This window comes from Lonchura striata, chromosome 2, assembly GCF_050655825.1.
Source record: "Lonchura striata isolate lonStrDom1 chromosome 2, ASM5065582v1, whole genome shotgun sequence".
Classification (NCBI taxonomy): domain Eukaryota; kingdom Metazoa; phylum Chordata; class Aves; order Passeriformes; family Estrildidae; genus Lonchura; species Lonchura striata.
Genome location: NC_140704.1, coordinates 53,924,570 through 53,940,088, shown reverse-complemented (window position 1 = coordinate 53,940,088; position 15,519 = coordinate 53,924,570). Strand labels below are relative to the sequence as shown.

General features: G+C 36.1%; 1 protein-coding gene across 7 annotated transcripts in view; it reads left to right on the top strand.

Annotated features, from left to right (window-relative positions):
- Positions 1 to 15,519, top strand: part of CDK13 (cyclin dependent kinase 13) — a 46,673-nt gene that overhangs the window by 19,495 nt on the left and 11,659 nt on the right. For all 7 annotated transcript variants that reach the window (XM_077786228.2, XM_085570448.1, XM_021546882.3 and 4 more), the window contains exons 6-11: positions 6,175 to 6,364; positions 8,827 to 8,883; positions 11,585 to 11,686; positions 11,797 to 11,874; positions 13,972 to 14,088; positions 15,003 to 15,134. In XM_077786228.2, coding sequence (XP_077642354.2) covers positions 6,175 to 6,364; positions 8,827 to 8,883; positions 11,585 to 11,686; positions 11,797 to 11,874; positions 13,972 to 14,088; positions 15,003 to 15,134 — 676 coding nt within the window. The remainder of the gene's footprint in view (positions 1 to 6,174; positions 6,365 to 8,826; positions 8,884 to 11,584; positions 11,687 to 11,796; positions 11,875 to 13,971; positions 14,089 to 15,002; positions 15,135 to 15,519) is intronic.

Here is a 15,519-nt window from a genome sequence, read left to right as displayed (position 1 = left end):
CAGTACTTGATTCAAGGATACTTTTTAAGATAGTAATATTGGACTGCAAGCAGCAATAGCTTTGAGCTGCATTACATGTTTTTAAAAGACACACTCAAAAGTCTGGAACAGAGAGGATTACTCATTCCGCATGTTAAAGCCCATCTCAATATTTTCAACAAAGAAAATGGAAGAAATTGTATCTGTGTTTCATCCTGCCAGCTTGGACTATAAATTTAAAGACATGAACAGCTTTGATAGATAGTTTTGGGTTTATTCTTCCGCTACTGATGTTAGCAAAAGAAGCGTAACACATTGAAGGAGTGCATTACAAATTTTCTAAGTGCATTTCCCTTCATCAGTGGAAGTCAGCACCTTAGGCAGCATAATTGTATAGACTGGGTATATACAAAGCAGAGTGGGTGATACTGAGGGTCAGAAGTTACTCACTTTGCAGTCTTCATTATAAATGAACTGTGCTTGATGATAAAGTTGGAGAAGAGCATTACTGATTACTAATTAGTAATGTAACATCTTGATTCTCAGGCACAATCCTGATAGATAAAACATATATGTTGGGTGTGGCCACAAGGAGTATTCATTTTATATGTTTGTTATGTAGGCTTTTGTTACCTACCTATTATTCAGTGGGAGATAGGTGAGCACCCAAACTTAATGATGGGAGCCAGTCTTCTCTGTGTTGAGCCACCTTATCAGGTAAAAAATGAATTATTGAGAAAATGCTTTCTCAGTTTGAGCTGTTGTCAGTTTTGGTATTTTTCCTTCATGTGTGTATAATTTATATGACTTTGGTGTATATCTTTTTACTTTGGGCCCTTGAAAAGGTTCTTCAGATCTCAGTTGCCTCTAACTGTTGGGAGATGTTTTCAAGTGCTCAACAGTCTAGCTATGGGATTGACATGATCTCTTTTTACTAAACAAATGGAAAATGCTTGACATAGCTTTTGTTGCTGTGAATGTAAACATAGTAAGTGTACTGCCTGACATCCCTTCCTGCTTTTGACTGGAATAGGTGTTTTTGCTAACCTGAGGGAGGATGTAAAACTTGGCATGGAACCAATAATAAAAGATCTGATTAATATTGAAGCTTAGGGGTTTTTTTTTCGGGTGGTTTTTTTTTTTTTTTTTTTTTTTTTTTTTTTTTTTTGGTGTTGTATGAAGTACCTGTTTATATATGCATGTTTCTGTAATTAATTTTAAGGTCTAAGTTTACTTTAGATTGAATTTTGAATTGAGTTGCAGTACAAATCAGCAAACATTTTAGGCATGAAATTGGTATTTATATTGACAGTATAGGAGGACACTGACTCTGCAGTACATTGTAATATGACTGACAGGTTACTTTCTCACAGCTGTCAAGAAGTACTTATTCTGAAATCTTGTGGTTTGGAAGGGTCTGTCACAGCAGTCTTGTAGTCAAAGTTAGTTAGTTCTGTCTGTGTTTCGTAGGAAGTTGATTAAAAGCAGAGGTCGGAATTTCAGAAACCTCTAATGCTGAACAGCTTGCCTTGCTGCTCCCAAAATAGCTGATAGAAACTTACCCCAAATAGTTTTCATGCTAGAGCTACGTTATCAGGGATAGTGTGACTGCTTGAGTGGTGCTTCCTATTTGTGTGTGCTGTACTGGGCTTTGGTTTGGAATAGGTACAGAGCTGATTGTGTGGCTTTTCAGTTGTTCCATGTGAAAATGTATTAATCAAGGATTTTTGTTTGTCTGCTTTACATTTTTGGTTTTGGTGTAGTTGTTTGGGATTTTTTTCCTTATTTCTCTGTATTACATGATAAAACAAGGAGAGTATTTATTCCCAGGGCTTCTGTATGTTCTTGGCTTATATCCCTGTTTCAGAACATATGTGGAGTTCCTGCAAGAGGAAAATGCAGTTGAACTTGAAAAGGGAGAATAACACTGTCATTAAATAGAAACTTAATATTGGGTGAAAATGAAAAAAGTAGTATAGCAGCAATGTTTTCTTAAGTCTTAAGGGATTCAGCAAGTATGGCTATATTTGTTGTTCTGGCAATCAGAAAAGAGATTATAACCCAAGTCGAATGAAAAGACAATTGTTGAAGGAGCTTTAAGGAATTTAAGTGTAAGAAACTTATCGGTAGGCAATTTCTTCTTTAGTTTTCAGGCTGTAGTTGAGAAAATCCTGCGTAAAACTCTTGGAATGGTATATCATGAGTACTGAAAGAGAAATGCTGAGGAAATAAAATAGTAAATGTAATCTAATTCTATTTAATCAATCAATTGTAAGAATAATCTATGTATTGCTTAGAAGAAGCTGGAGGAGACTTAAAAGCAAAACTAAAATCTGATGGAGTTTCATTTTGAAAACTGAGTACAGAACAAATTTTGAAAACGTATTTCACAACACAGCGTTGTACATACTATGCACTGAACTAGGCAGAGATACTGGAGTTTCTTTAAAGCATTTCTGTATTTCAAGATACTATTGTAATGTGTTATACTAGAATTGAATTTAAATTAGCATGCCTTGAGGCCTTTCTGGTCTTCTGTGTCCTCAGATCTCTAATCAGATATTCTGAGAAACACTGAACACCTTTCCTCTGAATTACATTTGGAAAATACTTGTTTAAAGGCCATCATCTGTGGAGGCTTTTGGATCATTCTTCCCTGCACCACCACCCTCCCCTCCCAGTCTGAAGCACTTGTGTCTTTGGGAACAAATAGTGTCCTGTTTAGTTGGATCTGTGTGATTTGAAGACAGTCCAAAGAAATCCAGAGGCTGACTGTGTCACAAAAATGCAAAGCATGTTTTGTTAGGTTTTTTTGGTCTCTCAGAAAATCCACTGTTTATTGCAGATTATTAGTGCCATGATTTGTTGAGATAGCTCTCCTGTATGTAAACCTTTACTGCATTATAACCGAGCTTATTTTGTTTTAAGAAACTGCTTCTGTTAGAGCTCCATGAACTGAAGCATATGACCAAGAGGAGATGTGTTAATCCTTTAATTAGTCTAAATTGGTATCTTGCTTGCTGAACCCCATCAGTCTTAACTGACAGAATGGTCAGAAAGGTGCATTTTTCCAAGGTCAGTCAAAAAGGAGTAAGGTGAGGATTGTTTCCATCCATGTGAATCTCCTTTATTTATTGTGTACCTCCTTAATAGATTCAGCTGTTCTCTTATCCTGTATTCAGAAATAGGCAGTGTTCCTACTGTTCAGCTGTTCCAGCTGCTGCAGTGTCAACATGTAGTGACATTAGGATTTCTGATTATCTCAGTAGATGAAGGAGAGTAGATGAGCTTCATGGTGTTAGTGAAATAAATGGGCCACCCAGGAGACAACCCTTCTATTAATGCTTTGTTCCAGTGTGTGGAAATGGACTAGGCCTTCTCCCACACCACAGGTAGGAAGTGCAGGTCTTTAACACAACAGCAGCAAGATGAGGAACTTTAAAGTCAAGTAAGTAATTCTGAGTTCATTTGAATTGCATGCACTTTACTGTGAGAGTGCTTTAGGTGTTTTTATGGCACTACTTCCTAAAATGAGAACTGGGCAAAACTAGCATCAAGCAAAACGTCATTTTAAAATGTAACCTCCAAGTTAGAATATGTTTTGCCCTCAAAAAAGAAGTAACTTATTATTTTTTCTGCTGTGTTTTCCTCTTTTGAGAAATGGATATTTGTATGGCATTTGTTTTGATAGAACTAAAGTATACTGTGGGCTTAGACTTGGACTAAGCTATAGTAAGCACACTTCTTCCTGTGCATAGTTCATTTATGATGTCTTCCATGACTGTTGCTGCTTTCTCTTTTATGGAGTATCAAATCCCCCAGTGTGATGAAAAGCGATGAAAATTTGAAGTTATCGGGTGGAATAACATGAGGATTTTGTTGGCAGAAACTACAGATCTCTGTCAGAAAAGGGCACTATGTTTGTCTAGGAATAAATTAACAGGAATTCCACTCCAGTTTGCTTGATAGCTTGAGTAATACTGAAAATCAGGCTTGAATGGTAAGATTGCCAAGGTTAATAGACTAATTTTCATATTTTCTCATACTCAATGAAGATTTTACCAGTTTTTACTTTTAAAACATTTTAATGATGTAGAGTTAGGAAATAGGCAAGAATGCACAAATATAATGAATCTGTACATTTGCTCTTGATCTCATAAGGAATATGTAGCATTTACCCTGTTTTAGTGTATGTTTTCTAATAAGAGTTGCAGAGAATTTAAATAATCAGGTGTCACCTTCCAGGTACTACTCTACTTTGTTTATAAATCTTCTCTATTGTTGTCAGCTTTCCTTCTTGCATGAGGGTACCAATTGTAATTGCTGGTTATAGTGCATAAACAGTGAAAAAATCCTGGGAGTTAGTGACAGAGCAGGAAATTGCTGAAGGCATGTATCCTGCTTTGCATATAAACAAGAGGTCTCTGTTCAGCTATTCTCACTAAATTGTTCTACAGTCAGTCTTTCTCCATGTCATATACACACATGCAGCCAGCTGCCATGACAGCATTACCGTTCTCTTGTACTCCAGAGCAAGAAGGTACCAAGATTCACTGGTGTTCATTCAGTGTTGTGGAGCTGGCATCCTCTGAAGGGCATGTCTAGGTTTTTCTTACACTGCAGCACTAATATCAGGTGTTTTGTTTGAAAGCATTTAAAAATATGTCATGGTTCATACTTCAGTCATCATTGAAGTAGCTCAAATAGCAGATTACCACCTATCTAGTTTGAAAATACTAAGATTAGGAGCCTCTGTGCATTTCTATGTTAAACTGGTGAACTGGATTGGTGAACTCAGTTATGCAAATAGTAACAGAGCAGACTTTTGATTATTCATAGCTCTTAATACTTCCCTCTCTCCTTGTGAAGTGATGGTTGGGATTGTGTTGTAACAGCTTGATTCACTTCCTGATTCACCCCCTCTGTACACAACAGCAGGGGTATTTTATAATGAGTATTTTGCTCTCTCTGTATAATATGCAGCAGGACAAAAACAATGAGGTATGCAATGGCCTTTGCTTTAGCTGATGTATACTAATCATTGTTACAAGTTTAACACTTAGTGTATTAGTAATCTTCTTCCTGAATAGCAGATGGACCTAGTGTTCTTTTTTCCCTTTTCAGCTACTAAAAAAGAAAAGGAGTCAGTTCATTAGAATGTGGCCATGTATGTGTAAAGCTTCTGTCAAGCTGACTTCTTATTATTGCTCCAAGATTTTCACTAGTTTCTGAGTTTAAACTTTTTTAGGAACAAGAACATGTAATGAGTTCTTGTTGGGTAGAAACTATTTGTAGTGGAAAATTTAAGGAGGTTTTGGAAATGCAAGGTAGACAGACCCACTTGAACGTGGCTTCTGTGCTGCTTCCTTCACTCTGCAGGGGCTGCACTGTTCTGTGTGTCCCAGGCTGAGGAAGGGTAACAGTGAAGTACTAAAAAGTAGATTGTACTGGGAATGGTTGTATTGGAGATTGGTTATTGCTACTTCTGAATCACTCAACACTTTTCCTCTTGAAGAGTGCTTATACATCTCAAAGAGCTTTGGCTTTAATGGCTTTATTTGGTAGAATTATACAGGCCAATGTAAGATAAGACCAGACTCTCTTGTGCTGAATGTATGCATATGGAAACTTAAAATATGAATTGTGTCTTTGCAGAGCTGCTGTTACTAGTAGGTTAGTTCTGCTTTCCCATTTTATCCTGTCTTATAGGTATTTTTAGTCTGAGAAGGGCCAGTTTATTTCTGACCCAGTTGCATGGAAATCTTTAAAATATTAATCACTGAGTCATGACACATGAACAATAATGCACAATAATGCTTGTACGTATTTTGTTTCTAGATTTCCTCTCCAAATTTTACATATGACCAAGTTACTTTTTCTTGAAATAAAATGGGTGGAGTTTGAGAGCTGTAGGGAGAGCACATGTTCATCTAGACTAAAGCACCATGCGGTAACATTTTCTTTTCACAAACATTTGACTAGTATAACTGTTTATATTGAACAGCAATTTATTAAAACTTTTTCCTGTACTATATTTTATTGGACATGAGATACAGCTATAAATACTGCAGAAGATCTAAGTAGTTGTATGAAAAATGCTTCTGATTTTAAAAACTAGGCAACAGCAATGCTTTGGACTGCTGTTAAATCAGTTTTTCTGTCTGTTTCTCCTACCCGTTTCCCTTTCTTTTGTAGGTGCATTTTACCTGGTATTTGAATATATGGACCATGACTTGATGGGATTGCTCGAATCTGGTTTGGTTCATTTTAATGAAAATCATATTAAATCTTTTATGAGACAGCTGATGGAGGGCTTGGCCTATTGCCACAAGAAGAACTTTTTGCACAGAGATATCAAATGTTCAAATATTCTACTAAATAATAGGTATGGATATTACTTAAAAGTACGTAACAAAAATTGTATGTTAACAACATCTTTAAATCATTATTTCAGTCTTCACAGTTCATCTGATTGGAGTCATTAGCAAAACTTATTTTCTAAATTGCCTCGTTTCTTTAAAATCAGTTGCAAAATACTAATCCAGTAATGTTCCCGCTTAACACTGGAGCCTGCAGCTGCATATTAAACTTAATCTATGTTTAAAAAAAGATTGAATTTTAATCCTACTAAGTCAGAGTATGGGGGGAAATTATCTGAGTTACATATTAAAACAGAATTGCAGAATTTTAGTATGTAGGTGTTTGAAGTGTATTCTTTCTGCCATCTCATGTCAAGATTGCAGCATGGCTAGGCTGGTTCTTCGTGACAGTTCTGAGGTCCTTGTCATCATTAGTCAGGATAATGCTTTAAAAGAGTATTTGATTAGGCATGTTCAAACATGCCTTAACTTGCAGTTATTGCTGTAATCAAAGTGGGAGAATAATTTGTTTCATACTACTTTAACACATGGTAATTACAAATCGTAGTAATAAGTGTGGTGTTTTCAGTTTGCAGCAGCAGCAACAAATCAAAAGCCAGTGTGAGGGTAGTGGATGTCTTCATTACCAGCTGTTGTGCATCACAACCTGGAGTACTAAATCCAGGGCGCAGCATAAGAGCAAGGTTTATAACAGCAAAAAAGGGTATAGTTAAGAAAAGAGTAGGTAGTCAGCTTTGGGATTTTTTGTCACAGGAAGTCTTCTGGGTAGTGTCAGGAGTTTCAGAAAAAGATGAGACACATTCAAGGACAGGATTATTAACACATGCTGATGGGAATGGACAGGGATCCCTGTTTTAGCACCCTTAACACAATGATTATGGGTAGTGGTTAAGTATGAAGAAGATGAGCCCCAAAGGGAATGGATTCACATGTTCTTCCTAAAAATCTACTGCTGCTGTTGGAGATAGAATACTGGGCAAAATGGATCAAGGGTCTTTTTTGATAGGCTTAGTTTTCTCCCAGCTTTCTCCAAATCAAATTTGCTATTTCTTCCTTTTTCCCTTAGAATGAACTAACACTTGATGCTTTCAACTCTGTATCCTACTGCAGCCTTGCCAGATTATGATATAGATTCTTAAACAGATGTGCATGTTCCTCCCCATTACTTACTGTGCCCACACACTTAATCTTATCTGCTGATCTCCAGGGTTAGTGTTTCTGTGTGCACCTTTGGGAACTCAGAAGCTGGGTGTAACCTGAAAGTGGAGAAGAGTGCCTTATGGTAGAGGAGGAGCTTGTTATTTTACTGTGCTCTCCAATCCGGGTTGCAGAGTTGGGTTTTCGCCCCCTAGAACAATGTCTGAGCATCCTTAGGTTTTTACACCAGCAGAAGAAAAACATGATAGATCTGAATGATTTTTTTATGCCAATGTTTAAAAAATTGTATTAGTAGTTATAGCCTGAAGCCAAACATGTGGAAACATTATGTGTCTTTTACATAGGTAACTTCAACTAATTTTTGAGCAAATACAAATACATTCTCAGAAATATGCATGTAGATTTGAGGTGAACGTTTATTTGTTTATGCATGTTTTCCAAGAAAGCAGAGTAAAGGTCTGAAAAGAAAAGTGTATGGAAACTGTAACTTGTATATTGTATCATCACCAAATGGTCATGTACATGCTGTTACCACAAAATCATCGTGCTAGCAGCAAATGTTGCCATCATTTGATAAAATAGCATGTATTTGAAAGTGATGGGAGTTATTAAAGTTTATAGAAAGTTTACAGAAAAGGATAACCACATATAACAGTCCAGCATTCATTTAGTGTATTAGAGAAGCTTGCAGATAGCCTGTTTGAATCACCCAGACTTTGCAACTAGTGGGAGTTTCTGGTCATCGAGCAGTGCCTTTTAGCTATGGGAACTGCAAGAGCTCTCTATTTTCTACTCTTCCCCACATAGGGGAAGCCAGCTGGCTGCTGACAAAAATAGAAGCCCTTATCTGGTCAGTTTCCTTGATGTAAAGGCCATATTTAAAATGTACAAGTGCAGAACAGGACTTTGATGGCTTCCTAGAAGGAAGTATAACTGCTGATAGTTGTTTGCTGTATAAGTGCTCATGCTAGTAGTAAGTCCTGAGAAAATAGCCGTTTCTTCCCTCAGTTTTTTTCCTGCAGAGTTACTGACTAGAATATTTTATGGGATAGACCTAAATTTTTACTAACATCCAATAACGTAAATGCCATTTGATAAGCATACTAAATTTTGCTTACTTGTCTTTGCTATTCAGTGAGTTAGCATACTGTTTACTGAAAAGATGCAGAGATAGCAGAGCATTGCCCCTTCATTAATGTGGTTTGGTGAAGATCAGTTGCAGCTGTTTCAGTCTTAAACTTTACCTTATTTTGGGGGAAGAAAGGCTAACAGGATTAACCACTAAATAATTCTTTACTTTTTCCACCAGAGGGCAGATAAAGCTCGCTGATTTTGGGCTTGCTCGGTTGTACAACTCAGAAGAAAGGTAAGATACATTTACACTGTGAAAAAGCATTTAGAAGTTTAATCTTGTTGCATAACTTATAAGGAACAGAAGACTGGTTTAGAGGAAATGTTACTGTACTGTAATACCAGTAATTGCTTAGGAAAGTGAAAGAAATACATGTTGTCTTACACAGCATAAAACCACAAAAGTCTCTTTGTGCGAGTGTATTGCTTTTCCAGATGTTCTGGATAAATAATGGTAGAGACTGGCCATATATTGATTGGAAATTAACTTACAGTTGTAAGTTTCTGGTCCTGTAAATCTGAGATATATTTCTTCTGTTGGTATACCAAAGATGTTATTTAGGGAAAGCAATTTTTTTTTTTTTTTACTAGCACAAAGTATCATACAGTTCATATTCAATGAGCATTATTTTTTTGTAAGATTTAACTTCACATTTCAAGGGGTTTATTGTATTCTTTAGGCAGTCAGTGCTGTTCAATCTGCTGGAAACAGAGATACAAGTTTAAATAAAAGTTATTCAGAAACTTCTTGTGACTTGTGCTTCTGTTGTTCTTGGCTTCATTATGCTTATACTCCAGGAAACAGGTGCACAGTTCTTTATGATTAAGAACTTTAGTATTTACTTTGTAATGTAGTATTTGTCATGTGGAATTGACTTTCCAAAATCCAGGTTAAATGTTTACTACAGTAATATGTCCATGAGGTGGTTAGATACAAAGATGGCTGGATATCTGACCTTACTTTGATTTCTGCATGTCTAATTTGAGAAATAATATCCATAATGTTAGCTTTATGGATTTATTGTTTTCTACACAGCTCTTTGGTTGTTGATAAATGTGTTAGCAGCATTAGTTTCACTGAACTATTGTCTCAGAACTCTTATTTCAGGAAAATATGCTTAAGTACAGTTACGAAAACTGTTGATTATAAGAGCAAAGTGAAATAATCTTAAGTGCCTGCTAGCTTATTATTTTTTGGTTTGGATGTACTTAATAATAAAAGGATGTTATCATCCCTTCTTGTTTCAACATGCACCAAACTGGCCTAATGGGGTTTTATTTCCTCTGGTTTGCCATCTTTTGCTTGGGTTTTTTTAATGTCTGTTTTAAATTAATTTAAATTTTCTTTGTAAAATTCACTGTTCATTAAGGATTAAAGGTTCAGTGTCCTTATAATGCCAATAAGCCATTTTACTGTACATGAAACAGCAATGTTATTATGCCATTATGCATTAATGAAACCAAGATTAAGATTTAATTAAGCTATCTAACAGAATTGCCAGCTAAACTTGGAAGAATAATTAGAATCTGAGTAGATTTTTGGCAATTCTTTTGTCATTTATTTTCCTCCTGACCAGATATAATTAATGCATATCAACAAGTGTATAATAGCTGCTGTTTTTAATTAATGCATTTTGCATTTGGTTTACTGTTGTTTAGAATTTAATACTGTTTGAAAGAGCACAGAATTTAGCAGAGGCATAATGGGGAGGAAATAGAAATTTAAGTAAATTCCCATTGGTTGTTGTAGTTGTGCTCCTTTAAATGTTATTCTGTAGATTTAACATGTTTGGAGTAGGAGGTATGACAGGTTGCATGACAAGACGAAGTGTTCAAATAAAAACCACCATGTACTGATACATATGAGCAATCTATCTGTAGAGACAGTCCATACCATGTAAACATTTCATAGGGAATGCTTGCTTCAGAGATAAATATGATAAATGATGGAATTGTTTCCAAAAATGTGCTACCATTTAAAAAGGAATTGGAGTTATGTACCTTAATGAAAGAAGGACTCAGATGATTTTACAGAAGTGATACCTGTACTACTGAGAATGCTATAAGAGCTTTTTAGGCTTCATTCTATGGTTGTTCATACTTAATGTTACTCTTTCTGTTTGGAGTTACCTCGTGTTGGTAACTGAAAAAAAAGTTTCACTGAGTGAAAAACCGGAAGAAACAAAGAATTCTGGAATAACTTTTAAAGCATCCTGATTGAAACAAAACCAAAATTGAATATCTCTTTTCTGCTTTCCATTTTGAACTGTTGATGCTGGAGTTCAGTCTGTGCACAAAAAAATGTGTGTCTGCATTAGTAGAAATCTTTGTTTAGTGGGAGGATGGAAAGGATTATTCACAGTGACCAAAATTTCTGGTTAGAGCTGTGGAGAATTAAAGATGTTGTGAAATATAGGAAGATGCTAGAAGCATTCCAGACTTTGGAATCAAAATTGGTGAATGATGCAGTTCCAGAAAAAAGGCTTTTATCTCTTTTGCTCATACTTAAAGAGAGAAAAGTGACTTTTCCCTCCTTTTTAAAGTGCTTGTAGAGGTCCTGTATTTAGTACGGTAATAGCCAATAGGTGCATGGAAGTTACTGGTTTTATCTAAGTGAGTCCTGCTGCTGAAATGACTGGCAATGTAATAAATATGCAGTGTTGCTTTCTGAATAATAATGGAGATACACTATTCACATAGCATCAAGGTGGCTGTGTGATTATTATTTATATCTTCAGTCTGACTGTTTGTAGCCTTCATCAGGCAATTTGTTTGCTTTTGTGCAGTTACAGCTTTGCAGGACTAAAATTAAAAGAGAGTGCAAGATTGTACTGTTCTTAAACAGTATCACAGAAGTAAAGTCCTTAATGTGTCATTTTTTTCAGAAGTGTGATCATATTAAAATGATAGTCCTCTCTTTTTCCTCCTTCCAACAGCCGACCATATACCAACAAAGTTATTACATTATGGTATCGGCCTCCTGAACTTCTCCTTGGGGAAGAAAGATACACACCAGCTATCGATGTCTGGAGCTGTGGGTAAGAGTTTAGATAGAAGCCTAGCAAGGATAAAAACAAGTTAAAAATAAAGTTTCTATCATTCTGTACTGAAAGCCATAATGATGGAATTTTGCTAAACTGTTTTACAGCTGTATCCTGGGTGAACTTTTTACAAAAAAGCCAATATTTCAAGCAAATCAAGAACTTGCTCAACTGGAACTCATAAGGTAACTAGCAAGCACTGCTACATACATGCCTCATAAATGACAGGTTTCTTTTCTTAGTGTTAAAATCTGAGATAATGCATTGCAAATACTTGCAAGTGATCAGTTACTGCCCCAAGTGAGATGTTAGAGGTTTTGAGGGACAGTTAACATAAGTGACTTTGGCACAGACATAAAGGGTTTTCTGAGTGTTCTGTGTTCCTAGCAATGTACCCTTGACAAGTAAGATGGGTTTTTGTAGAGTAGCTGGAGTTGCCTATTACTGAAATTGTAAAGAGAGAGCAATCAAAATGCCTGTAATTTTTAAGATGATGTTGCAACTTCCTTGCAGCAAATCAGAATGAGAACATGGACAATAATAAGGACAAGTGGGATTTGGGAGGAACAGGTATTTGGCATGCTGCTGGCCATGAGTTCTTGTTTCAAGCCTACTGTGTACACACCTTAGCTTTATTTTGTGGGAATATTTCTGTTCCTTTACAAACTGCCAGACATTTGGTGGAGATAAAAATTCTGTTTCTTTGTTCTGAATAAATCATAGAATGATAAGCATTTAATTCGGTGGAACCAGAGCATCTTTTTTTTTTCCATTTATTCAGCAAGCAAAATCTGCTTTTGACTCCGATATCATAATTGACATTGTAAATGAGGAGAGGCGCTCTTCCTAGAAACAAGGGGAAAAGGGAGTGAGCCCTACAGAACTTACAGAAAATGAACAGTAAATGGTCAAATCAACTTACTAAAAAATACTACAAAATTATATACTGAGATATTTTTCAAAACAGATTGAACAGTAGCATGCTTCTGTGTAATGTGCTATTAGCTGGCCTGAAAAAAATTAAGGTTTTAGGTGATGCAAAGCAGGTCAGTGGTCGTTTTTGGCATAAGAAGAATTAAACTCATGAGTTTGGGAATTTGAGTCATTTAAACTCGTGAGTTTTGGTTTTGAGCGCTAGGTGGCATTGATGCACATGAGAATGAGTAATTAGAAATTTTTATTTGTGTTTTACCTCTGGTACAAAACTAAAACTTTGTGATGTCCTGCTGGAAGCTTCTGTTTGTAGCTCATTTCTTGTCTTCACTGATGCTATGCATTTTTTGCTGTTTGAACATAATATATCAGTTTTATGAACATTTCTGCTGTGATCATGTTGCAGTCAGCAATTCTACATTTATCTTTTCAAAATTTATTAAACACAGAGCTGAAGTACATTCTGATAGTAAGAGATTAATTATTTTAATTCGCCCTCCTGAAAATTACATATGCTAATCAGTGTAAAGTCAGATTGATTTGCGTAGCACCTAGGGCATAAATCATTAGGTCTCTTACACTAACCATTTAAATCTTATGAAAAGGAGGGTTGACCTAGGGAAATGTATTTGCAAAATGTCCTTTTATGACTGTCTGCATGAGAATTTGAACCTTTGCATATATGGAAATACCTTATTAGTTCTTCTGCTAAGAAGTGTGGTGTTGATCAACTTGTACTTAGCCATAGGAAAAAAGGATGGCGATGGAATGTGAGGCATAATAGTATTGGCAGCTCTGTTTCTGGAGGTAGATGAGGCTTGAGGCATAAAACTCATAACTGAAGTAAAAAATAGAAGTTTTCTAGTGGTTTCTGCCTTTAGGACATACTGAATGTTTTTTTTTCCTCTTAGGTCTTTAGCATTAAATAAATTCTTAGAGAAAACTGCTTTTTCAGCTATTTGGTATATCTTTCTTCAGTGGCATTGGCAGCTAAGGACATAAAAGTTACTCTTAATGTAGGCTATACAGTTTTTCTAGTCAGAGACCTGGAGAACTCTTCAGATGTAATTGGTTATGCTTTTGAAAACATTTGTGTAGAGGATGTTTGGGCTGGACTGAGGCAGAAACGGCAAGTTCAGCCTGTGTGGGATGATTCCCCTTTGTAGACAATTCACCATTATTTAATGGTGTTGGGCATTTGACAGTGGAGAAATTTTAGCTAAAAATAACCTGAACATGAAAATTGAAAATTATTTTTGTTTTCACTGTATTTGCAAGAATAAAAATGACAGCTGTGCTCACTTGTGGTTTTTGATCTCATACCCTTTTTTCCCTTCTTTTTGGTACAGCCGAATTTGCGGAAGTCCTTGTCCAGCAGTGTGGCCTGATGTTATAAAATTAGCTTATTTCAACACAATGAAACCAAAGAAGCAGTATCGTCGAAAACTGAGAGAAGAGTTTGCTTTGTAAGGATGAAGAATTAGTTTAGTCAACTGTAATAGCATTAAGTTTTTCCAGAGACTTTATGAACTTCCAGAGAACGAGCATAGATCAAGCGTAAAGAAAAATGGCTTTAGATTCTTTTCCTTCCCATGATACCCACAGAGCTTGTATTAACCCTTATTTAATAGGAGCATCAAGAAGAGGAAAGAAGGCCCTAAAATTTCAGACACCTGTCAGCTTTCACCTAAGGAAATATTTGTTTGGTACACCTGCTTGTTGCCCTGTCCAAAAAACAGCTCAGAGTACTTAATTGTTTTTTATTGGTAAAACCGGCTACAGCTTAATATGTAGTCTGTTTAACATTAGTCTTTTGTGTCATAAACTCATTCAACACAGAGGAGTTACCTGAACCATGTGTTCTAAAGTACTACCATTGGACTAGTTTTGTGCATATATCACAAGTGAAAGGTATGGAAAACAGCTCTTAGCTTATTTTAAGGGGGTTGTTCCCCTCCTTCAGGTGCAGTGGGTTTCAAGAGAAATGCATCATCCTGTTCATACTAATGAGACTAATATCTTTGAAGCAATAGAATTACTGTCTATGAATCAAGCCAAAGTCTGGTGCTAAATTTCAAAATGTAAAAATACAGTCTTGGCTTTAAAATGTGGACATGTTTTTTTGTAAGTACAAGGTTTCAAGCAATGAAACAACACAAGGGGAAGAAAGCTTGAGTTACATGATAGCACAGGTAGTAAAAGGTGAAGTTTATTTCTGCCTCTTACTATCAAGCTCAGGTTGTGGGTATGTTTTGTTAGTATATAAGTTACCTGAGCTCTTAGTGATCATATTGGAAGGGATGTGTTCATTAAAGTTTTTCACAGATATGTGTGATACAAAATAAAGATGTGACGCTTTCTCTGTTTTGCACTTCCGTAGCATCCCACCAGCTGCATTAGATTTATTTGACTATATGCTTGCCCTGGATCCCAGCAAGCGCTGCACAGCTGAACAAGCTCTTCAGTGTGAGTTTCTGCGAGATGTGGAGCCATCTAAAATGCCTCCTCCAGAGTAAGTAATTTCCACTGGTAATGCTGCCTTTAGGAAGTGTGAACATGCACTGATTTTAATAAGCTTATTTTGGCTCAGTAAAGGAGATGGTGGCAGAAATGTTGATGTATACAGTTGTTGAAAGGTGATTCTGTAGTAAAATGTTTGTGTAGCTAAGTGACTCATATTATAGATATCAGAGTTGGTTTGTCATTCCTAGAACTAAATATTGAGTTACTACCTCTAAAGAAAATACTCTTCTATGAATGTTTCTAATATTCAAAAAGCATAATCTTCCTGTTATCTCAGTTTATCAGTCTACTTTTTCCAGGGATTTTGAGAACCTCCATGAATCTGAATTGCTGTCTGATGATAGAATAACAGTAGGTATAGTGTTGTGCACAAG